Below are 25,324 nucleotides of genomic sequence, written 5' to 3'. Positions count from 1 at the left end.
TTCGTCTTGGAGTCCGTTTCACTACATTGCATGGAACATCCTGAACAAACTATAAACTTTATCCATTTAGCTCCGAAATTGGCATTGCGGAAATCCAAGAGAGTGTCCTTCAGTTATCTTTTTAAAGAATCTGAATAATGTTATTTTTGGAAGACAAGAGTTTACCAATACAATTCAAAACCTGTTGAATGTCAAGTTTAATTGAAGCTCCAAAGGTCATTAACAATCATGTTGCATGCCTGTGTCCTTTCTCTGTGGTATCGACGTGATCATTGGAAATACTGAAGAATCAGAAGTTTTTTAAATTAGGAAAAAAATAAATCGACGTTGAGATAATGGATATATGCTTGCTAACATTTTGACTTCGCTATTCGAAATTCAGAGAGGTTTTCACCCGTTAAACTCTAACTTAGACGAGTGCAGGGAACTGCAAAAAGGCGAATAAACGGTTAAAATAATTATCTTTCTTCACACGTTGACTGACACCCAGGCATTTTTATGCTATCAACGCATTTTGTCACTGGTTTGTGGTTAAATAGCTATACTGGGGTTACTGCGCGGTTTTGGCTGATGTTTCGAGCTTTTAGCTTTTAGGCAAGATGCCTAAGAATACATGCTTAATGTGGTTAGATTATGATCTTTCCAGTGTTGTATCGTCGTTACCTTAAACGATCGATAGGCAAACCTAATGATCACAAGTAATATTGGCACTAGTTTGCATCCTGCAAGTCAGCCCACGCGCGTGACAACAACCCAAGGGAAATCGGTACATATCAGGCGTCTCTGATGTGGGCTTATCTTTCTCATGAAGTCACTTATTAAAGTAAGCGGATTTTTGACTCCCAATTATCTGGTTCTGTTTGCTTTATCGAAAGGACTAGGAGGAGCTTTTGGTAAAATAAAAAAGAAAAACACTGAATCCTCCTATGGTTTTTAAAAGTAGTTGATCGATTTTCGTTCAGTTTGATCCACAAACCTAAACAGTGTGAACAAATATAACTAACACAGACCAGAAAAAGCTTGCAACATGCCTCGCGGGTGGCGTGTTATAACCTCACAGCATATAAGCCTGGCTGAGAGCATCCTAGGAACTAACACAGCATATCTTTCTCTAGGAGTCTCTTTTGTAAACGACAGAAAGATATGGAGGTAAGAGCCTACATACCAAGCATATATACAAGACACGGTAAAAACCTTTGGGTGATTCGCGGCGATTCATGTGTGGGATAAAATTTAGATTTCTCCAGAATATGGCTTGGATTCTTCAAGACGAACTGTAACTAAATCCGCAAGTTATTTTCTCATCTTAACAGCGCTGTAATTTATAACTGGAACATTTAACACATAAATAAGTTCGTTATGTTTACATTTCCACCTCACTGATTTAAAATATTCATGTTTTGCCTTTACGGGCGAATGAAGTGGTCATGCTTGCCTGCACCTATCACTGGGAGATTTCGAAACATAATAAGCGCAATGATCGACGTGAGTTTTTGAACGTCACGTCCTAACTTCCGGTACTCAGTATCTGCTAAATATCCTTACACCCGAGTTTTAAAGTACATATAACACGATCAAGCCGGCAACAAAGCCATAACGCCGTGATTTGTTGATAGAACGCATTTGATTGGGATAATAAGCTGTAGTTCTCTTTTAGTGTTTTTAAGTGATTACGGGGATATTTCTGTTCGCCCTAAACATAGTATGTTTATTTGTTGTCAACCTGTGTGGCGTCGTTCATATTAACTACACTAGATAAAGTGTCCCAAACGAGGGTTCCAAAGTAGCGATCGTTGAATAAAGATCATGTTTGACTGAAAGGTGGCCTCTTAAGGTCACAAATGAGAGATTTTACATATCATAAAAATACTCTTTTTTTGTGCGAACAAGACGATGTCGTCCCGATGACCTCGGATGCATCAATACTGAGCATGTAAAATGTCAAAGTAGCGTCTCTTCGTCCCCCGTTTATGTGCCAGAGGTGTCAAAGTTCTTTGAATTTACATAGCTATGGAACAACGTTTGCAATCATTCGTAAAAAATTTTCCATTTCAGTCGTCGGTCTTAACAACAGGAAACCGCAGGATTGTTCAGAGCGGAAGCGATCGTGAAATGGGATGGCTTTCCGCCAAAAATTTGAGGATGCAACAGGCCCTATGCATTTGATCTTCTTGTAATGATGGTTTGTTTTTGTGTGACATGACATGGTTGACGAATCATGGATGTCAGATCTAATTAATTTTCTCTTTTCAAATTCAACCTTATGCCCCCACAACGGGTTAAGGCGAAATTTACCAAAAAAAAATTGTTTAGAGAAGGTTCGGGGTGAGCGAAAACGTGCCAGCTCCTCCGCGCGAAACCCAGTGGATCGCGATTCCTGTCACGTACAATCCTGCAGTTCGCTGGCTCAATCTCTCCATTGTTTCATATTACATAAAATTAGATGTAACACGCTTGTGTTCTCAGTAATTTACGGCCGGCAGGCATCGTAAATACGCACTCCTCATTGGCCAGTGTTCATGTTAACTGGGTTTTTGATTGACAGATACGTAATGTCAAAATGTAATGGCCATGTGAATTCTTTTCCCGCCACGCCTTCTCATCAGATGAAACGAATTGTGATTGGCTCTTTCAAAACGGAACAAAGCCGCTGGTAACTCAAAGGAAACCGTGTGCATGAAAGTGACGCAGCGAATGAACACACTGTAGTGAAGCAGAGAGAGTCGATCACATGTGCTCGAGGAGCGAAAATCATTCCATTGCATAGATCGCCAAGGACACAGTGGTAACTGTGACTTGCGCCCAGTTTATTCAGATTCAATGCGATTATTTTGCGACGGTGAAATGGCCGAGGGCTTGGATAAGTTAGCTGGACAAACCAAAATACCTTGTCCTCTATGTCAGAACGGCTTCGACGATCCAAAAGTTTTGCCGTGTTTACATACTTTTTGTAAGAACTGCCTGACGGAAGCGGTGGAAAATGGTCGGTTAAAATGCCCAACTTGTCGTCTAAACGTTCCTCTGTCTGAGGCCGGAATAGACGGATTGCCTACCAACATCTTCAGTCATAATATTTTGGATGTGCTAGTTCCGAGCCAAGAAAGCTTCGAAACGAGCAGCTTGATACGAGCCGTGATCCGTGATTGCATTAACTGTAGTGAAGGATCAATGGTAACGGCGCACTGTAAAGACTGCAGTGAGTATTTATGTGAAAGTTGTGTTAGAGCTCATCAAAGGGTCCGAATGACCAAAGATCATCGAATCGTTTCATTTATTGAAGAAGCTGCTATGATGCAGAACAAAACGACCCTTGCCACATCAACGTTAGCGTCATCGCCGACCATTTCAATTTCGCCCTTGCCGACGATGGGCGATAAAACTCCTTCGGAAGGGTTGATAAAATGTGGAAAACACGAAACTGAATTTTTGCGGCTTTACTGCGAGACGTGTTTTACTCCGGTCTGTAGTGAGTGTACTTTCCAAGATCATCGAGGCCATAGTTTCCAGTACCTTCGCGAGGCGGTTGAATCAACTAAAGCGATCGTGGGAAAGTTGATCGTTGATGCGAAAACAGAGATTTGTAAATTGGAAGAATCGGTGAGTTCATCGCAAGCGATCGCAGAGCAAGTGGAATACAGGGCACAAACAGTCTCCAACGAGATCAGGCAAACCGTACGCAGACACATGGCTGCATTAGAGGAGCGAGAGAGAGAGCTCTTACGACGCGTGGAGAAAGTGCGCCAAATAAAAGGTAAATCCCTTCATTTACAGATCGATGAACTCAAGACTAGCTTAGGTAAAGTTTTAAACGTTTGCGAATCGTCTGAGAGGACGTTAGAACTGAGCTCGGACCCGGAATTGCTTGCCGCTAAGGGTCGTTTATCAGAACACCTAAATGAACTTAGAGCGAAACGTGGCCTATTACAACCCCACGAAGATGACGCCATATTATTCACACCTCCAGACCAGGCTTTGCAAACAGCCATTAGTTCTCTGGGTATTGTTAGTAGTAGTGCTTTCACTCCGTATTCTTGTGCAACTGGCGACGGGTTAAGACGAGGTATTCGCGGCAAAGTTGCTATGTTTATGGTGCAAGCTAAAGATCATCAAGGCGAAAACCGCTGTATCGGAGGGGACCCCTTGCTCGTCCAAGTACAAGGTCCTGATGGGATCTTCTATCGAGCAGAGGTTAGCGATCGGCAAAATGGAACTTACACAGTTTCTTATCGTCCTCAAGTGACTGGAGAACATATTATTTCAGTGACCATACGCGGTCAACACATAAACGATTCTCCGTTCAGAGTAACAGTTATCAAGGGTCGAAATTACGTTGGCATAGGGCCAGTCGTTCGTTTTTTCGGCTCTGAGGGTGAAGCTGATGGTGAACTTTGTCGTCCATGGGGCGTTTGCTGCGATAAAGATGGCAATATTATCGTTGCTGATCGAAGCAACAACCGTATTCAAGTCTTCGATTGCTACGGGAATTTTCGTCTCAAGTTCGGATCTGCAGGCTCTAGAAATGGACAGTTTGATCGGCCGGCAGGGGTGACTTGTGACACCGATGGACGTATTATCGTTGCTGATAAGGACAACCATCGTATCCAAGTTTTCAACGCCGATGGAACTTTCATTCTAAAATTTGGCGATAAAGGTTGCAAGAATGGCCAGTTTAGCTACCCCTGGGACGTGGCTTGCAACAGCGAGGGTAACATTCTAGTTTCGGACACGCGTAATCACCGTGTCCAACTCTTCAACAGGGAGGGCAAGTTCCTCGGCAAGTTTGGCTTTGAAGGCATCCACTGGAAAGAGTTTGATTCTCCCCGCGGTGTAGCGTTTAATCATGAAGGCCATATGATCGTCACCGACTTCAACAACCACAGATTGCTTGTGATCAGAGCGGACTTCCAACATGCCTGGTTTTTGGGAGTGGAGGGTAGTAAGAACACAGAGTTCCTACGCCCTCAAGGAGTCGCTGTGGACCAAGAAGGAAACATCATCGTTGCTGACTCAAAGAATCATCGAATTCAGATCTTCCAACCCAATGGAAACTTCCTCTGCAAGTTTGGAATACACGGCAATGCACCTGGCCAGCTTGATCGCCCCTCAGGTATATGTGTAAGCAACGAAGGAGCTATCATTGTAGTAGATTTTGGCAACAATCGCATACAAGTGTTTTAACCATTGACAAACGCAGGTTGATGTGTAGTTGCTTTTTCACTATCGTGTGAAGTAGATTTCTATTAAGAACGTCTAGGCGATAAGGTTAATTTTTTGCCCGGCAAGATGTTCTTCAATTTGAACGCCGCGAGATAATGTAAACATTTGCATGACAGCAGAAATCAAGGGACTTTCTACCATCGATCGTTTGTTAATTATTAAGGGTTGCTATTCTTAAGCTTTAAAATATATTTTTGATTTCGAGTAGTGTGTCAAGCGCTAGAAATTGGAGAATGGCTCAGAGAGATTTTTAAAGCAGAGTTGCATGGTTTAAGCCAAACCCACTATCCAAGAATTTGTATTTCACGACATTTTTTGCTGACAACATACACGCCGTCTTTCGTCTCCACACAAATTCGTCACTAATTTAAAGAGCTCGTGTACTTTTCGGTAAATTCAAAACACAACTTGTTAGGCAGAAATATTGTGCGAAATTTATAGCGTATTTCTTGGAATGTATTTATTTGATTCCTTCGTGAAAATGTGGCATGAATTATGTTCATTGCCGCACCTCTGGTTCGTACCAACATTTTAACATGTCGTAAGCTCATAGTCTATTTAAATGCCGAGTTTTGCTTGATTATTTAAAGCGTTTCTCTAGAAAGAAACAGTAAGAAGAATTAACTATTTGTGTAAGGCTCTCATTTTGACAACGTACATTAGAGGAGTAGTTAATAACATAATTTGGACGCTGAACTCAAACGGACCGACGGTATGGCCTGAAAAAAAGGAAAGGTGCGAATGGTCTCAATAGAGGTTCGTTTACCATTCAATTTGCTTTTGCCTTGAGAAGCGGAAAAGGTTTCACAATTTTCATAGCTTTGTTTTTGTTCTAAGTTATGCCATTGTTAACGCCACTTCGGAGAATTCTTTGAGCTAATTCTTGAAATTGGTGTGTTAACTTAATCTTCCATACGTGAAAAAGAAACCATCAAAAGCGTCCCCATTTCTTTTCAAAACTTTTTCTACATTGGCTCTGGTGGATACAATATTATCCCATGGGCATCCTTTTTTTTTTTTTTTTTTTTTTTTTTTCCTTTTTTTTTTTTTTTTTTTTCGAGAACTAAATCAAGTCGTTGGTACTGCAATGATGTACCTAGGAAGACCACGGCTATCCCGAGAGAGGATTCGTTCCGTGAATTGAACAAAAACAAGTTAACAATATTTTGGTTGAAAAGAACGTTGTTACCTTAGTTAAGCAACGCCTGATAGTCCCCGAAAATGTTAAGGAAAGTTTATTCGGTTGAACGCGAGAAAATCGCAGTTGTTATAGATAATTTTAGAGAATTACGCGTTCTGGGAATTAAAATCGAAGTAGATCGTAGAATACAGTTGTTAGTTTTAATTGTAGAAGTAGTCATCGTTGTTAAAACAGAACTAGAGAAAGTTTTCAAACGATTTAATTTTCCCAGCCTAATAAATTTCTGAAGATGTGTTATTTTTTATCACGAACGTGAATATTTTGTGCACACGTACAATAACGTAATCGTTGACTTCAAAGATCGACTAAATATATATTATGAATGAGATATATATTCCTAATGTTAGATATATTTTTTGTTTCAGTAATAATATTTCAGTTTGAAGAGAAAAAAAAGCGACAACGCAAATGTTAAATTAATTGTGCCTCGAAATCGAAGCGGTTCGCTTATTAAAGTGAGACAAATTCAAGATTGCAGCCAAACCTTCGAAATGGAAGGTTTATGAATGTTTAGTACTTTCATTGGTATATTGTGTTCTCGTAGAGTGTCAAGGTAACTCTTAGCTAACAGCGCTAAATTTGTTCACGTTTGAATTTTTAATTTGAAGATCGATGGACAAAAAACAGTTTTTTAATGTGTTAATGTTATGTTCATTCACTCATTAAAAACGCATTGTGATACTAGTTAAAGTGAGGTTAACAAATTTTGATCCAATTTCGTCTTGGAATTACAAGTTTGCAATCTGAGCAAACAGGTCTAAGTTAGATTTTTTTTCTGATCTTAATAGAATCGGCAAATTAGATGATTGCGACAAAGTTGATTTCAACGGAATTACGGCCAAAGGATAAAATTCCATGTTGTACACATCCTAGTATCACAACCTTCCCAATAAAAAAAAATTCTGAAACTGTCAATGATCATCGCAATGTTGAAATATGCTGTAGATCATTCGTTCAAGGTTTTGATTACCCAATTAATTCCTAAAGATTGTTTGAGTGTATTCCTAGCAAATGTGCTAAGCTTTTTCTTTGCAATTCATGAAATGCAACTTTGTGACATTATTTATTGAATGAGCTTTCAAGCATAATATCTTATTCTACCAGCCTCTTAAAAGAATATTTCTTTTATCTTAAGGTGTAGAAATCTTGCTTCTCAGATTTGAACACTTTCTTTGACAATTTCCTGTACAGTTTATCTTCAAAGTTGGATTTGAGGAATTGCAAAGGTTCTTCTAAACAATAATTTTGTGCTCTAATATCACTGTTCATAACAAGGACAGCTAAATGTTATAATATAATACTCAGGATTGTTTCGTATTAATTTATTGAATAAAATTTAAACAGTTTCAATCTATTTACTTATTGTGCAAGTCATTGTGTGCCACTCAATAAGAGTGTTGAAATTTATGGGGGACTTTGGGTTAATAACGCAAATTTAACTTGCCAGGGGTTTCATTTATGTTTTCAGCAGAGGGGCAACTGGTTTTCACAGATGGGCTAAACTTTTTGAACTGAACTTCTCTTTGAGCTAAGCTTTCCTCCAGATCATCAAACCAGGTGGGCAACACCATCCTCACGACCGGTCAATTTACCCAGTGCCCAGGCCCTTAATGAAACTCCTGTTTGCTTTGGCAAGATGGCCCATGGGGTGGTTTCTAGTGTGAGTAGGGATACTGTCATACCCCGTGCATAGGATGCCAGTCTTCTGAAGGTGCTCTTCCATGATTTTGTCAATTTTCCTTAACAACTTGCTAGTATTCAATTATTCTCCTGACAGAAGAGATATACTGTTAATTGAGATACCCTTCACAATGACCTTTATGATCCATTACCAATACCAGCACACTAAACATGAATCTACTGTGTTTTTCTCTGCAACTTCAACCAGTAATTCCCTTCACTCCACAACCATTGTAGATATTGTTCTAGCAAGCATCTTGTAGAATGTCCGTCACAGTTGGAAACAGTTTAAGTGAGTTGGGTTGAGGAAAACGGTGATGGGGCAGTGCAAGAGTTCTCACCTACCTGGCCTTGCATTCCTGGACCTTGTGTTACATGAAGATCAACTCTGTTGTTGGTTCTCACTCTTGCTCCTGTTTTTTTCCTGTTGTCACTGAATCCAACACCTCAAAATTCTACTTCTGGAAAGTACCACAGCCAAGATCTAATGTATCTACTATGTAATGTTATTTCACGTGACTAGGGATCATTTCAGACGCATGGTAATGGTTGTAACAAAGAACCTGTCTAAGCTTAGAAGCATATTTCAAACGAGAATTTTATCGGAAAAGAACATTGGAAACTATATCTTATTAAGAAATGTTCCTCTTGCTTGTTTTGGGATACTGTGGTTGCTATGTGTGGAAAAGGTCAGCAACTACGAACATGATTGGAGGGAGAGAGAAGGAAAATGGCTTAACATCAGTAAATAAAGTGTGAAATCAGACCTTGGTCTTATAAACACTGCCATCGGCAAGCGGCCTTAGCCTTTTCAAGACCCCCCACCACAGTTTTCCACTACACAAACCTTGCAGCTGCCAAGGAAATACATACAGAGAGCATCATGCAAGTAATTAATATACTGAAGTGGTGTTAAAAAAAAAAAAAAAAAAAAAGAAAGAAAGCCACAAGGTCAAGCCACAGAACTTTCATGGTATTTCCTAAGTTTTAAGAGTAAGCCAACTTAACATGTTCAGCTGAGATTTCCTGGCCTATGTTTAATGCAATTAACAGCCAATGCTCAACAGCATCTGGAAATGGAGGAATTCTCCAGTGCAACTATTTTTCCCCTGAGCTATTTTTGATTTCAGACAAGACAGAAACAGATTGTACCATTACTTCACATTACTCTCCCTCAACTACATTTCTTGACAAAACCCTGGGAGTTGGCAAATGTTTACATTGTGATATGAAAATTACATTACTATCCAGTCTAGAAGACCTTAATTTCTGCACAGAAATTTTAAGTTGAGCCTATACCTTGACAATTTAAGACATGGTTTGCCACCTGCACTGGATATTCAAATATATAATGAATTGGCAAAGTTAGCAAGCCTAATGATAAAACATACACAGTATCAATGTAAACTGTTTTCACACTAAAACCACACACCAAATGGGTCATATTTCAACTGAATCTCTCACCACAAATCATATGGAACAGGATGTTTGGGAAATTATTTCTGTAACTCACACTCTACTATCTGCTTATTGTATTAAATACCAGACACTTCCCTTGATCTGTAATCAGTGTATCAAAGACTTTTTTTTATGAGTTCTACTTTGCATTTGCTACTTTTTCATGTTTTACAGAGACAGATTTCTGCAATTCAAGATAACTAAAACTCCTTCTGAGAGCTTATTTTTTCCAGTTTTCAGTGCAAGCAGCAGAGCATTTGTGAGAAATCAACATAACTCTGATTTTCTACCTTGGAAGTAAATAATTTGGAGATAAATATTTTGTGAAGAGCAAACACAGAATAAGAATTGAAACTTGATTTGTATGCAGAGGTTTCACAATTCACTGGATGTTGTAAAAGTTTCCTACATTTCATTTTGCTGTAGATTTCCATCAGCTTGAATCTATTTTTACGGACAGAGGACCATCTAAAAAAATCCCCAGAAATTAAACATACAAAATGTTCATGCTACACTGCAAGCCAAGTTTGAGTGATGCAACTTGTGTAAAATTTTCATCACCATAGGAAATATCTGAAAGATTTGTCACCATTATTTGGTCTTTCAAACTTTGGTAGTTTCAACCAGTACTTGAAGGAGGGTTACCATTATTGTCTTTTATCCAGTTAAGTTTAAACTGAGGCAGATGTCCCATTTGTGTTGTGGCATAAAGGGATCCAAGTGCAATTTTTCTACTGTCAAGATCATTCAAGGCCAGACTTTGTGAATAAATTTCCTGAATTTTGAAGCATCCTTTATCACCTGTGTTACTGTTTGCTATGTCTCCAAGTTGGTAAAATTATTCAACATTTTTCCGTCAATACGAGAAGTCATAGCCTTCAACTGCTTTCCAGGGCCCACTTCAAAGATGTTTTCCAAGTTGGTCCTTTGTTTCATTATGTTTTGGATTGTTTTCATCCAGTTCACTGGCTCCACAAGTTGCTGTACAAGCAATCTGCAAAAAAAAAAAAAAAAAAAAAAAGAAAATTGACATGGGGCATTTTAACCCTGAAAACAGCTTTCTGTTTTCTTTGAAGAGTCACATCAAAGATTTCTGTTAAAATTCAGTGCTTTGTCTTCAAGCATTCTGTTAGTAAGCTGGTTCCTCAGGAGCTGTCATAAGGATTGCAGGATGCAGGGAGAGGAGCAGCTACAGTGATGAAAAGTGTTTACTGATTCAGTTGAGGAACTAAAACCTGCTTTGGAGGACAGAGGCAGTGTATGGCAATGGTTTGAGCAAGAGCTCAGCCTGATTGAATTAAAGTTTATCATCAGTCACCTACTGGTAGAAAAGTGTTATTATGATAACGGTACAGTTTGGATGAGTTTGTATTTTTGCTTTACAGAGGACCAAATTAACATTGTTGCTCAATAATCCATAGTTACTCTTACATGTCATACACTTCTATGCATGTAAAGGAGGTTCTATAAGTCACACTAAACAAAGTTATTGGTTACGCTCTCCCAATCTTAGATTGCTTGTTAACTAAGTATCTAAAAATAAAATAATCACAAAGGAAATTTTAAGAGACAAACAAAACAGTTCCCCATGGATTTCTTCAAAGCTGTGAAACCACAAGCACAGTATTAGAATTAAATACATGTAGCTACTGGTGGTAGATATTGTATTCTAAGTTCTATAAGAAACATGAATTACATATTACAGAGAAAGCTTGATATTACCTTAGAAAAAGGAGCAAATGGTACAGGAACATAAAGGTACACAGCATTTGAAATAAGCAGCACAAATTTGACCGTTTCCAGCAGATTGAGGTTCAGTTGTTTTTACAATGTCATGCTTGACGAGTGTCAAAACACAATTCAACCACTTCTGAGAAAATGCAAATTCAAAAGCCAAACCTGATAAAGAATAATGGTAGCTGATTGAGGTGCAGTTCTGCTATTTATAAAAAAATACTAACTGCTGCTCACAATCCTGTGAGTAAATAAAACATTATTTTGAATCATAATTATGAGTGAGTGAAGGTAATCTAAGAAGCAACAACATAAACTGATAAAACTTCACGTGAAAGCCATTGAATCTAACTAATCTTAGGCTTTGTTCAGCTATTTTTGAAATGACCTTAAGTTACAAACAACCTGCTTCCATCAGATTCTTGCAGAAACACTCAAAATGGAAGTAAAGACTTCTGGAAAGGCATTGTCAATTGCATTTGACCAGATTTGAATAAAAAGATAAAATTGGATCACATCCAGATGAACTGATTGTGGTTGATCAATCTCAGTAACTTAATATCCAGGTGTAATTTCAAAAACCTCTGTCACAAAATAAAACAAAAAACAATAGCTGAAAGACATGATCTCCATCATGCAAACCAGATACCACCATGCATGAAATTTATTCAAACAATTTGTTTGGTATGTATAAGTTCTGCTCACAGTTCTTAAGTTACAAGCTTTTCTCTTATTGAAAAGTGATGTGTTGAATATTTTCCTTAGCTTTTGCCTGATAGTAATGATTAACAGTTCACACTTAACTTGGTCATAATAATTTTTTTATTATGACTAAGTTAAGTGTGAACTGTTAATCATTACTAAACTTATTATTCTTTACAACGTTTTCATCAAAAACAATGTTGATGTTCTCAATGCTTTCAGTATAACAGGTGATACAGCAAGGTACAATGCTTTACTCATAACTGTTTCTTAAAGGGAAAGGCTGCAAGTGTTTGTCATGTGTTAAGCAGCCATTGCAGAGTGGAAGAATTACACAGCCTAATTTACAAGACAAACTTTAGAATTCTTCCTGATGGTAAGAAAAAAAGCAGAAAAACAAAACTTCCTATAAAAGAAACAACTTATTTATGGTAAGTTTGTAAAATGTGTTTTGACGTTACCTATGTCATCTTCAGTTGCAAATGCTTGTGTTACAACTTCAGTTTTTACTTTACAAATTTGTTATTGAATTATGACATAACATCACACTATGCAGATTTGCAAACTGTACACTGTTTATGCTGTAGAATGAAATTAAACATGTCATAGTTAAGGAAACATTTCACCTGAACACTAATTCCTTGATTGGGGCACAGTGATCTTCATTCAAACACAAAAAGGATTAGAGAAGCTGGGGGCTTCAACTCTGTTCAGTAGTTTTACCATTAGTAACAGCATGAGATGCCATCAATGGTTGATTAAACCAAGCTGCATCTTTTGAGCTGCCCCAGGCTGAAAAAGATTTCTGCATCCAATTAATTTTTACACCCTTGAGTGAAAATTAAGGCTTAGTTTTTTTCACTGACAGCTACTCAACTACAACATCAGTATAAAATATTGTGTTTTCCAGACCGTTCTTTATACTTTTCCTAAAGTGCTTACAAGGAGAATTTGTGGGATTATCACATTCAAGCTTTTTGAGTTATTGATCATTTCCTTTATTCTCGTGACCTATGGGAAAGTGTTTGATTCACCAGTAATGCTGTATGGAGTAATTGGATCCATTAGTGATGCTTAGGTTTAACCAGCAACCAAATAATGTTGGACTTGCAGTAAATATTTACCACAACACAACCCTTGATAGATAGATGGATAGCATTACTAAAAATCACATGGCAGCCAGATGAGGCTGAATTGTATGGTTATTTACAATACAATACTGGCTAAAGTTATCAATTATATTTACAGAGCATATTATTTACAAGAATAATATAAGAATAATACACTGACCTATTGTCTTGAACTAAATTCATATCCATAACTGGTTATTCCCAGACTTACTATCACTGACTTAGTGATAATTTAGAGCTTATTCATACTGCACCCAGTATATAACCTTGGTAACTAACCTAGCTTAATATATGACTGAACAGAAAGACTTCAAAAGCTCACAACAATTTCTTTGGCAAGAAAAGATTACATCAATAAAACCAATAGCTACTGACAGTAACTACCACTTGATGCTGATGATATTGATGGTTTCTTCTTCTTACCACGATCAGCTTCCCTTGCACAGGGTTTCAATAACTTTATCAATAAAGTTAGGGGGCCATAAGGCAAAACCCAAAGAGAGTCTACTTGCAAGCTAAAGAGATGGTGATAAAGTGTCTTATTATATTTCTGGCAGGGTTCAACACTAACTTTTCAACTCACTAGCCAAGTGGCTAGTGACATCTTAGATGTTACAACAATTTCAGTTTGTTTACTTGCCAAACTGGCTAGTAGAAATCAAAAACCACTTGCCAAAACTGAATTTCTTATAGTCTGTGGGTATTGGTCTACCGTTAGTGTCAAGCCTTATTATTCTGGTATTGCCCATGGGCAATATGAAGTATATCCTGCATTCTAATTAACTACCCAAGCCCATCTTGCTGACTCGGGATTGCCCCACTTTGATCCTGCACAGGAAAAATATTGCAAGGAGCGGACTTACAAAGTGCGTAATTTTTTGACAGTGTGGGCCATGGAGTCACAAAAAGTGGAAGAAAGAAGACATTCAAAACAAAGAAAACATAATTAAAATGAATCTTGAGGGTTAATTGTGCTTAACAGACACAGCTGACTTTCTTTCCTGTTTCTCCAATTAAACAAGTCATTCTTGATTCTTAATAAAACCAAATCTTTTAACTATATATCAAATCTTTCATTGACCAAGCTTGTTCAGTCAAGACAGTTGGATATTAGGCCCTGTTTTTCTGTGTGTGTTTTTATGGACCTTGACTTTGTCTCAGTCTATAGAATTGCGAAAAAAGAACTCAGCCAATACCCAGCCATCTTGAGCTCACACTTGGTCAATAATGCATATTTATAGGTGGCAGTAAACTGCTGGTGGACAGCTTTTAACCCTTTGCACCCTAACATCAGTATGCATATTCTCCATACTGTTCTCTATACAAAGTCATTTCTTGGGAGCTGACTAGGAGAATTTGTTCAAAAATCAAAAGTTTCTTTAATTGGTGATCATTTCCTTTATTCCATGACAGGACAGAAAACGCATGCACTGTAAGTACCTCCTGTCGTCCCACACTAAGCCTTAGAAAAGTTTTCTAAGGTTTTGTATGGGACAACGAGGTACTTACAGTGCACGCGTTTTCCATCCTGTCATGGATGACGTTGATGTGTGATTCAAGGTTGATATTGTAGGGAGAAATTAGATGCTGGTCACTCTTAGGAGTCAAAGAGTAAATGAAACCTTTTGCCATGTATGCCTCTTGGATGGATAGCAGCACTGTGACAGCCAAATGTCTTGTCTCAGAAGAGAACACAGTGATTCCAATCAGAGTTTATAAGATTTATTGTACTTAGAAGGATATATTGGTTGGTGTTGTTAAAGTGTACCTTTTTATCTGCTCCACATCAGTGAAGGGTTCACAACCTGTCCCAGAATACACTGTGCATCTGGGCATTTTAACAGAGACACAATCCAACACTTGTCGGAGAGGTTCCTGGGCAGGCTTCATAAGTATGGTATGAAATGCACCACTTACAGGAATGAGCTGAGCTCTTTTGATGCCATGCTGAGAGACGAAAATAATTCTCAGTTAGGACTAGATGGAGGCAAAAGTTATGAAACAATCATACAAAAAACTCAAAATCCCCATGCAATTCTCTGAGACTGAACATTTAGTGCTTTTATGGACCTCCACTTCATCTCAGTCCATAAAAATGTAAAAAAAAATGCTTTCGCATTTACACATTGGTAGTTCAAGGGAACTTAACAGAACCGTAAGCCTTTGTATAGCTGCCCCCACAACTCAAGAAAAAATTTGCTTAAGGACCCTATTTCTTGACATCTTTTTAAAGGAAGGAAGTGGCAGTAGACTGGGTAAGGAAGCCCTTAACCCTTACAACTTGAATCAGTGTGCATAAATTATTCGCTATGCTGTTCTCTACACATTTCCTTCATACTGACGAGGAGAATTTGTTTCACAATCAAGAATTGCTTTGATTGGCACTGGCTTCCTCCATTCTCATTATTTTCCCCGGTGTTAGCTATCATAAGGATCTTGTTATTATGAACTTTAAGGAATTAGCAATCCACCATGATGAAATATGTGAGTCCATTTTTCACACAATTATAAATAACAACAATCACTGCCTTTATAAGTAATTATCTGCACCACATGAATCTACTTATTCATTAAGGCGCGCGTAACCTTTTAACATGCTGCGTTTTAAAACCGACCATTTTAAGAATAGCTTTATTATCTTGTCTTGCCTTAAAGCAAGTAATTTATAGGTTAGTGTTTTTTAATTTCATATTTCAATAACCTTTTTAGCATCTTATTTCCTGTTTGCCTTTTTATCCTTTTAATTAAGATAGATTATTTAATGATTTTGATCTATAATTCAATTTTTGTAACGTAAATACACTATTCAGTTTTTGAACTGCCATGTATTTATGAATTAATAAACTTCAAACTTCAAACAAACCTTAAAGTTTAATTCAGCTGTTATCCTGCTGAATAGTCCCTTTTAGGAGAGAAAGAGTTAAATCCTCCTGTGAGGTGATCATAAAGGATGTTTATCGTATATACTGCAGTGTTTTACATGGATTTCTAGCCCAGATGAAAATCTGTAACAACACACATGATAAAATTGTGCTAATTTTTTTAAAGGTGTATTTGATGTAGCCAATCAGTTGGTGACAAATCACTTCCTTTTTGGGCCATTTGGTCAGGTTGATGAATTAATTGTAAAACGTTTGAAATTTTCAGTCCAAGGTGGTTCATCCAAATGTTCTCAGATTATTGCTGCTAAAAAAAAATTGTATCGCTTACAGACAGCAACATTTAAAATTTCCTTGAGAGGAAAGAAAAGCAAATACAAAAAGAAAATCTGAAAGTTAATTGGCTTTGGTGATGGCAATTGTCATGGCTGGAAGATTGCCACAGGCCGATTTGGGCCATAAACTGGTCTGAGGAAATTTCTTTAGTAAGAAAAAAGTTGATAACTCAGACATTTGTGCCACTAACAATCTTGTGAGTTAATAAAATTATTTCTGTCAGTGTAAATGCGTGAAGGTAACCTAGGAAGCAAAAACATAAACTGATAAAACTTCACATAAAGGTCATTGAATCTTGCTAATCTCACGCTTTGTTCAGCTATTTTGAAATGAGCTTAGGTTATGAACAACTTGCTTCCATCAGACTCTAAACAGAAACACTCAAATAGAAGTAAAGACTTTTCTGGAATGGCATGCCGATTGTATCTGACCTGATTTGAATAAAAGAATTGGATCAGGTCCAAATGAACTGTTTGTGGTTGATGAATCTTAGTAACTTAATATGCTGGTAAAATTTCAAAAACCAGACAAATTAAAAAAAAAAAATAGGTGCAAGACAAGATCTCCATTACCTAAATCATGAGACTATGCACGAAATTTATTCTATTATTTGGTACGTATAAGTTCTGCTCGCAATTACTCTATTACAAGCTTTGTTTGATATTGCCAATCAGGTGCTAACACGTCACTTTTCTTTCGCGCCACACAGTCACATTGATGAATAAATGCTAAAACAGTCGCCATTTTCAGTCCAAGGTCGTTTGCCCAAATTTTCTCAGACTATGGCCGCTAAGAACAATGAAAACTTTACATCGCTTACAGACAGCAACAATCAAAATTTCCAACAATCATATAATCAATCATAATGTTCAAGATTTGGAATTTAATGCACATCTTAGGGGGCATTGACACACAACATGGAACAGCTAGACGACTCTGCATTTACTCCTTTTGACATAAAGTACATACAAAGCATTCTGGAACAATTAAATCCAAGAAAATCTGTTGGGATGGACAACATAATCTTCACATCTGCTGAGGCTATCTTCTCCAAGCGTCTCCACTGAAGATACAAAGCTCATCAACCATTTTATAAATACTCAAAGTATACACAAAGAATGGAAAAGCAGTAATATTATGCCAGTATACAAGAAAGGAAGTAAAACAGACAAAGCCAATTACAGACCGGTTTCTGTCCTAACCATATTATCAAAAGTCTTTGAAAAAGTTATCAATGATCAGATCTATCCAGTTATGTCACCTCTACTGTCCCGCAACCTATCGGGATACATGAAAGGTCATTCGTGTGCAACAGCAATTTTGAAGATGACTGAGGATTGGCGTGAAAGTTTGGACAAAGGAGAAACCATCGCAACTGTATCAGTAGATCTCAGCAAAGTGTTTGACAGCGTAAACCACAATTTGCTGCTGGCTAAAATATGAGCTTACGGTTTTTCTGAAGCAGCTACAAAATTGCTGGGTGAATACCTAAGAGATCCTCACCAAAGAGTTAAGATTGATGGCATATGCTCTGGCTGGAGAATAGTTAAAGCAGGTGTGCCACAGGGATATTTACTTGGTCCACTTTTGTTCAATACATTATCTTCATAGATGATATTAATTATTGTACATCTAATATGACGCTGAGATTATATGCTGATGATACCACCAGCTGTTCGTCTGATGCTTCTTTGACAGCATTACAGTTTATGGTTAACGAAGACTTGTTAACCCTTGCTACATGGTTTAAACAAAATTATCTCTCTATTAACAATACAAAGACTCAGGCCATGATTCTTGGTTCTTCGACATATGAATATGAGATCCAAATTAATGGAATCAAAGTAGATGTTAAACCCACTTTGAAAATCTTGGGTGTCACCTTGGATAAAAGACTTTCCTTTAAGGAGCATATCACTGAACAGCTTAAAAAAGTTTATGCAAAGACTGCCGCCTTAACTGAAAAGAATCTCCCAATTAATATCGGTGAACACTATGATATTATTAAATAAAGCATTCATTGTCCCACATTTAGAATATTGTAGCATGTTATTTATTGGTCTTGGCAAAGTGCAGGCCAATAGACTTGAAGACACTAATTATTACATTATTTTTAAGAATGTTATTTAAACGTATATGTGCACGATCCTTCGCAGTAAAGCACTATTTGAGCAATAGTGAAAATCAGACCTGAAAAAAATTTCAGGCCTGTACGGGATTCGAACCACTGACCTCTGCGATACTAGTGCAGCGCTCTACCAATTGAGCTAACAAGCCAACTGGGAGCAGGCCATCAAATTAATTCGACATAAACCCGTAGATGAGAAATCAAACAACAACAAACATATGAAACATATGTATGAACTGCGGTTATGAAACGTATATGTGCACGATCCTTCGCAGTAAAGCACTATAAAGTTAAAAATATCAGTTGTGAAAGTCCTTTAGAATTAGTTAAATCAAGTGCTTAAAGACGGCGTAGGTATTATCAGACATTGATTTTGATAATTATATAAATGCCTTAATTCTATTGGTCCTACGGTATTTATGTTACTGACTTTTTAAATTCAAGACATGTAGGCTATAATCTCAGGGGTCAAGGCAGTAATCTGGCTCAACCTCATTTTAATTCTGAGTGGCAGCATAAATGTTTCTCTTTCATTGCCAGTAAGCTATGGAATAAGTTACCTATGGAAGTTAGGAAAAGTGAAAACATCAAGGCTTTTAAAACAGCTTTGAAGAAGTTTGACTTGGAATTTGCTTTGGGGATTTCTTCAGTACTGCATATTTCATATATAAATCTGGTTAGAAGGGACAGTTAATTAAAGATGAATTATACATTAGAGTAGTTATAGTAGTTGGGGATTTCTTACTGCACATTTTTGGTTCGGAAGGGACGGGTCATAAATCATAAATAATTGTAAAAGATTATAATGATTTTCATACTCTTTTTATTATATGTTATAACATATTTTTTAGTATTTAGCACGTGCACGTTCTTGTAATGAGCTTTGTTGTAAGCTCTTTTGTGTTCAACGAGAATAAATAAACTTTTAAAATACTTACTTACTTACAAGGGGAAGAGAACCAAATACAAAAAGAAAAACCCACATTTTAATGGCTTTGGCTAAAGCATTTCTCACGGCTGAAGATAAAAACTGACAACTGGAAGTTTACCACAGGCCGATTTTGGCCGTGAACCTGTCTTATTTCTTCTATTGGTAACGAAAAAGTTGACAATTGTGAATTTTGCAAGTGGAAAGTTAAATTCATTGTCTCCTTTCGTAATCATTCAATTAATGCATTTATTCATTTTGAGCCTTGTTGCCCAAGCACTTTCCAACTTTCATGGATTGAATTCATTAATAAAGTCAACTTTTCTTGTCAGAAAAGGCCTGCTTTTTTACATGATAACCGCAAAAATACATAGTTGCTTGTAGAAATAGAATTTCTCTTCTCGTGTCCAACACAATATCTCACAGGAGAGCGCAGCATATCGAGTTGCACACTCAAAGAGAAATTCCATATCTACCCTTGCCTATGTATTATTCTCTATCAATCATACCTTAGCCTTTCCAAACTCCAGAATATATTTCACAGACGACTTGTCACCTCCTATTACCCAGCCACCAGGGAAAAGATAATTTGCCACACATGCCACTGGCTCCTCCATGCCATTACTGTAAGACCACTCTTTGGCGTGATCACAAAGAAGATGAATATCCAAGTCTGGTGGGGCCAAAATTGACACCAAACCACTGGGGTATTTATCGGAAGCTTCCTGCATGGCTTGGGCACGTACTTGGACTACTTTTAGGCCTAAATAGTTCAAGAAAGGTAAATTATTTTGCAGGGGTTTCATTAATCTTTTTCATAGGGAGCTGCCAATGGTAATGTAAAACCCAAACACAAGGGCGTTAAGAGCCACAAAAAGTGTTACAAGTGGCAGTAACATGTTCAGTTCAGCAATTCCCAAACAGGGAAAAGGAATAGAGAAACTCATAAGCAAGAATATTTCATTTTGATAAAACCACACTAACTAACTTACTCAGTCAAAAAGAAATGGGTGGAGCTATGGATCAGATCTTATGGTTTATAGAAAACTAACTAAGCAATGTAAACACTTGATTGCAAAATCCTTGACATCTAAAAAGCATTTACAATGAATGACGAGACCCTATGCCAGGTGTACATGATTATCATCATTAGCTACATGTGGAAAATGATAGATGTTATCCAAGCTTTCCAGAAAGAAAAGGATCATCACAAAAAATTTTTTACATGAATAATGAGAAAAGTGAATCACTGATTATGTATCTGTGCCAACATTTCCCATGAAGCCATTTGGTCTAAATCATCCATGGGCCATGCTTTTAAGGCATGAACATGTTTTTAATCTCATGTATCTTCCTTCATGCTAGAGTAACCAGAGTCTGAAGTTCTAGATAATCTGAGTAAGCTACATGTACCAACAACTGGCTTGTTAAATATATCTTATTAACCAAGCGCGAGGGCCGTACTGGGAGAATATCAGCCCTCGGTATTTTTTGTACGGACCGAGCGCAGCGAGGTCCATACAAAAAAGACAGAGGGCCAATATTCTTCCAGTACAGTCCCAAGCAAGCTCGGTTAATATGAGATTTATTATACGACTGAAGTTCAAAGGGACACAAATGCGGTATCACCCAGGACCATTTGGGACAGTGCCCAGTCCAATACTGAGAGAATATTGACCAGCAATAGAGCATTTTGATTGGTTGATTTTAGTTATTGGCCCTCTGGCTGCCCGAGTTGTGTAATAAAAGACTAAAATGAATGCTTACTCATAAATTCCTACCATCTTCAAAGGAAAGTGCTCCTGAGAATATCAAGGCAGACATCTCACCAACGCTAAATCCAGCAGTGACCATGTTAGGATCAGGTTCATCTGATCCATTTAGGCAGACCTGTAAAAATACAAAGCAATCAATTATGTTTGATAAAGGGTAACAGGTCTTAGGTTAGTGTTGACCTGGGCTGCATTGTTCAAACCTGGATTAAGATAACCCAGGGGTTAGTGTTAAATTTGAATTAAGTTTTGAAAGCTTTAAAGAAAATTCAGTACCATTAATTTTTGTCTACAATTTGATTATTGGATGCCCTAAAAAGAATCGAGAAAATTATCCAAAAAAGGCTTTTAAGGAGTAGAGAAACCTGGATTAAAATTTAACCCTGGGGTAGTGCTAACTGGACTTCAAACAACCAGGCCTTGGATATCAAGTCCAAAGATCTGGGATCAAGACCAGGACATTGTGTTTTCTTTCTTGAGCACTTTCCTCTTACAAACCCTCTCCTTATAACTGGGAACTGGTGAACTGTCAAGGAAGCCTGAGAAAAGCCTTAAGAGGGGGGGGGGGGGAAATTGTATTTTGTTTCTTGGGCAAAACACTTTCCTCTCCGGCAGTGCCTCTCTCTGCCCAACAGTATAACTGGGTAACAGTGAACTGGAAGGGGGAACCTGATAAAACCTTGGGGGTGTACTGTTTTGTTTCTTGAGCAAAACACTTTCTTCTAACAGTGCCTCTCTCTAACTACCAGTATAATTGGGAACTGGTGAACTGTCATGATCAAGGAAGCCTAGAAAAAGCCTAGAGGGGGGCAGGAGGGGTTGCATTTTTTTTTTTTCCCAGCAAAACACCTTCTACTCACAGTGCTTCTTTCTACCCCCAAGTATAACTGGGAACTAGTGAACTGTCAAGTAAGCCTGAAAAAAGCCTTGAGGTGGGGGAAAGGGTTGTACTTTGTTTCTTGAGCAAAACACTTTCCTCCCACAATGCCTCTCTCCAACCAGGAGTGTTACTGGGTAACAGTGAACTGTCAGGGATGCCCTACAAAATCGTGGGGGAGGGTGGGGGGGGGGGTTAATCTGTAATGGACTGGCATCACATCCAAGGAAGGTTAAAATACACCTATTTGCCCTGTGCTTCCGAAACCAGGATAACTTCCGGCTGAATGGACCGCTCGGCTCAAGTACAGCTTTTGAGCTGTTTTTCTCTCATCTGACTTGCTACTAACTCTTAAATCTTTTGGCAGGAGACATTCAAATACCTTTGCGCCTGTGACTTTCGCATGTTGTAAAGCAGCTAGAGAGGCGACAACAATTGCAGGCTGACAGTGCACTGTCTTATTTAAATCTTCCTCAGGGCCATGCAAACATATGCTCAGTAGGTGATATCCCAAAATCTCCTGAGCGTCCTCAAAAAGCTGCAATACTGTTCTCTCTTCGAGCAAGCGCTGGCACATCCCGACAAATTGAGCTCCTTGCCCGGGAAAGAGAAAACAAGACGAAGAATTCCATCTGGGGCGTCCATAGTAGTTACCGAAAAACATTCGCAAACGACACAATGTTCTAGCGATCATAGCTAATTGAGCACAAATTGTGCGCTATGTTGTGCTCTGTACCACGCTCCCACGCTCACTCAATCCTCCATATCTTTCCTGAGTCGGCGAAATATTTTTGTTTTCAGCGGTCTAAGTTGTGAGAGGTTCGTGGGATGAGTCTGTGATAGAGAATCTAAGATGGCGGAAGATGTGAATCTCCAAGCGTCCGTGTATGACGAGGATTTGTGTGAAAATCCTTTCTTTAAGTACATGCAAACAAAGCAAAAACAAATATACGATGAAGCAGCTAGCAAAAGATGGACGGTAGGTCTGATTATTTTGATATTTGTGATTGAATTTTCGCAGACAATTGATGCAAAGGTGACATCTTAAATTTTCCACTGCAGTTACATGAAGCTCTCCTATGCACCGAACTTATTAAACTTTCCCCATTGAATTTCTGAGTGATTTTTTGTCCCTTACTCAACTCAGTATGGGAAATTGCTTCATTTCAAATTGTCTTCAGAATACCCGGCCATATCATTTACATGTCATTGAATAAGAATAGCGTCAATTGTGTTATACCTCATTTTTCAAAGCCTCCCGACATATGTAAATGATGTGGACGGGTATTCTGAAGTTGCTCCGTTTTTTTGAAAGGCATTTCGAATAATTCCCAGGAAGGCAGATGTACGTAGAGGTGGACTTTCATCGATCCTTTCTCTTTCGTGTTTTAAATCTTAACCAGGATGGTGTTGAAGACAGCACTTGTTTGCATGTGCTTCAGTGAACTTAATCTTAATCCAACTTTTATGCAAGAGAGATTTACTTAAACAATGTCTCAAAGTGAATCTAAGAGGTTTTTTGCAGAGCCAAAATCTCAATAGGCCATTTTACAGTTTTGTACTTAGTTGCCAAGCCTTTGATTCAGAGTGGCTAATCTATAATCTACCGAGGGAAACAACCATGAATGACTTGAGAAATCTAAAGGGTTGGTCTCCCCTTTCCCACTTCTACACAAAAAGGATCCTTTCAATAACTTACAAATCATTCCATGGGCTCAATAATGATCTACTTAATAAACTAGTTACAAAAAGTGCCCAAGTGTATGGCCTTAGAAAATCCTTGAACATAAATGTAACAAAACCAAAAACTGAAACAGGACGATTGACCTTTAAACATAGGGCTGCCATTGCTTGGAATACCCTCCCGGACAGCATAAAGTAGGCGTCCAGCCTTGAAGCTTTCAAAGAAAAACTGAAGAAAAACAAACTGATCTTGAGCAGTATATCTTATTCAAAGGAATCTTCATCAATTACAAATAAGGACGATATTTATACATATTTTTGAACTAATTATTGTAATACTAGTAACTTCTATATATGTGTACATATTTCTATTTCTTAATTAAGTGTAAATTTTAAAATTAGTCAGCAGGTCCACATCAGGACTTTAGTCTTCCCTACCTAGTAACCTGCTTTATCAAGTTAACCATGTATGTGTATGTATGTATGTATGTATGTAGTGAGGCTGAAGGTGACCTTGTTGTGATAGAGACCTGTATCTACTTAGCATGATAACAAAGTGATTTATATTTGAAAGGCAGCAAGGTTTGTATCATAACAAGGGCAACCCTAGCCGCACTCCCATTCAAAGGCTTGGCAACCAAGCACACAACTGTAAAATGGACTATTCCTAAGTGACAAAGATGGCACAGTGTCAGGCATCATCAGCAAGATTCATATTTTTGTAATTAACGTACATAGATTCATATTTTTGTAAATAATGTACATAATAAGGTAGAATTTTTATGTTTTTCATTATAGATTTGTGTTCCAAGACAAGGGACTCTACCAAGAGGAAGCTTTATCCAGAGCCATGTTGAAAATCACATATTGAAACCTGTTGAGGACAAATCATCAGCATTTAAAACTGTCAACAACAAGGTAAGATCATCGCTTTAAAAAATATATCAAGGAAATATCACATATTTCCTTGATTAAGGGCTTGGGTGTTTATTTAAAATTTAAAGTTGAGGCCCCTATTAGAAGGAGGCTATTGATCAAGAGGAAAAATTATTAATAAATTATTAACCCATGCTGGTTTTGTTGTAGTTGAAGCTTCAGAAGTATTTACTAAAGTGGCAGTGGAAACAGGTTTTCCGTGTATCCCTGCTATAAATGAAAGTGAGAGAGGAAGGGTGTGCCTATTTGAGAGGTTACTTGTGTTTACTCAGAGGAAGGGCGCTTATTTGAGGAAATACATGATATTGTTTGATTTTAATACTTGGACACTTGTATTTTAATTTATTTATTTGATCATTTGGTATTAAAAAGGCAATCAAGGCAGAGCTTGACAGTAACGGTAGCCAATGAGCCACAGACTACAGTGGAACCCCGATATAACGATATGCCAAGGGATCAGAGGAATAAGATCGTTGTATCGAGTTATCGTTATATCAAGACGGGGTTCTGTCCCATACATTTTACTGTAACTTTTGCTGGGACATAGCATATTTATTGTTGTACCGGGAATGTCGTTATATTGAGGATCGTTGTATTGGGGTTCCACTGTAGTAGAAATTCAGTTTTGGCTGGTGGTTTTGATTTTCACTTGCCAGTTTGGCT

The 25,324-nt window shown here is 37.8% G+C and overlaps 3 protein-coding genes and 1 long non-coding RNA gene across 4 annotated transcripts in view; 3 read left to right on the top strand and 1 right to left on the bottom strand.

Annotated features, from left to right (window-relative positions):
• The first annotated feature begins 2,021 nt into the window (after nt 1-2,021).
• Nucleotides 2,022-7,772, top strand: LOC111322257 (E3 ubiquitin-protein ligase TRIM71). The gene has a single exon (XM_022925333.2). The coding sequence runs from the start codon at nt 2,821-2,823 to the stop codon at nt 5,176-5,178; it is 2,358 nt and encodes a 785-aa protein (XP_022781068.2). The 5' UTR covers nt 2,022-2,820; the 3' UTR covers nt 5,179-7,772.
• A 1,343-nt stretch (nt 7,773-9,115) lies between these two features.
• LOC111322236 (malonyl-CoA-acyl carrier protein transacylase, mitochondrial-like) lies at nt 9,116-22,807 on the bottom strand. Its single transcript, XM_022925309.2, has 5 exons — nt 22,425-22,807; nt 21,175-21,283; nt 19,903-20,156; nt 14,891-15,069; nt 9,116-10,550 (listed from the first exon to the last, which is right to left on the bottom strand). Exons 1-5 carry the CDS (start codon nt 22,734-22,736, stop codon nt 10,373-10,375), a joined length of 1,032 nt encoding a protein of 343 aa, XP_022781044.2. The 5' UTR covers nt 22,737-22,807; the 3' UTR covers nt 9,116-10,372.
• LOC111322237 (uncharacterized) lies at nt 16,281-19,398 on the top strand. The gene is made up of 2 exons (XR_015999063.1): nt 16,281-18,469; nt 18,756-19,398. It is a non-coding gene; the product is annotated as an uncharacterized LOC111322237 (long non-coding RNA).
• A 53-nt stretch (nt 22,808-22,860) lies between the features above and the next one.
• LOC111322201 (ankyrin repeat domain-containing protein 27) overlaps nt 22,861-25,324 on the top strand; it is a 26,169-nt gene continuing 23,705 nt past the window's right edge. Inside the window, exons 1-2 of the mRNA XM_088754478.1 lie at nt 22,861-23,021; nt 24,524-24,643. Of these exons, the coding sequence (XP_088610604.1) occupies nt 22,896-23,021; nt 24,524-24,643 (246 nt within the window). The 5' untranslated portion in view covers nt 22,861-22,895. The remainder of the gene's footprint in view (nt 23,022-24,523; nt 24,644-25,324) is intronic.

The sequence above is a fragment of the Stylophora pistillata genome, chromosome 3, assembly GCF_964205215.1.
Source record: "Stylophora pistillata chromosome 3, jaStyPist1.2, whole genome shotgun sequence".
NCBI lineage: Eukaryota > Metazoa > Cnidaria > Anthozoa > Scleractinia > Pocilloporidae > Stylophora > Stylophora pistillata.
Note: the sequence above shows the minus strand (reverse complement) of the source record. Positions and strands in the feature narration are given on the sequence as shown.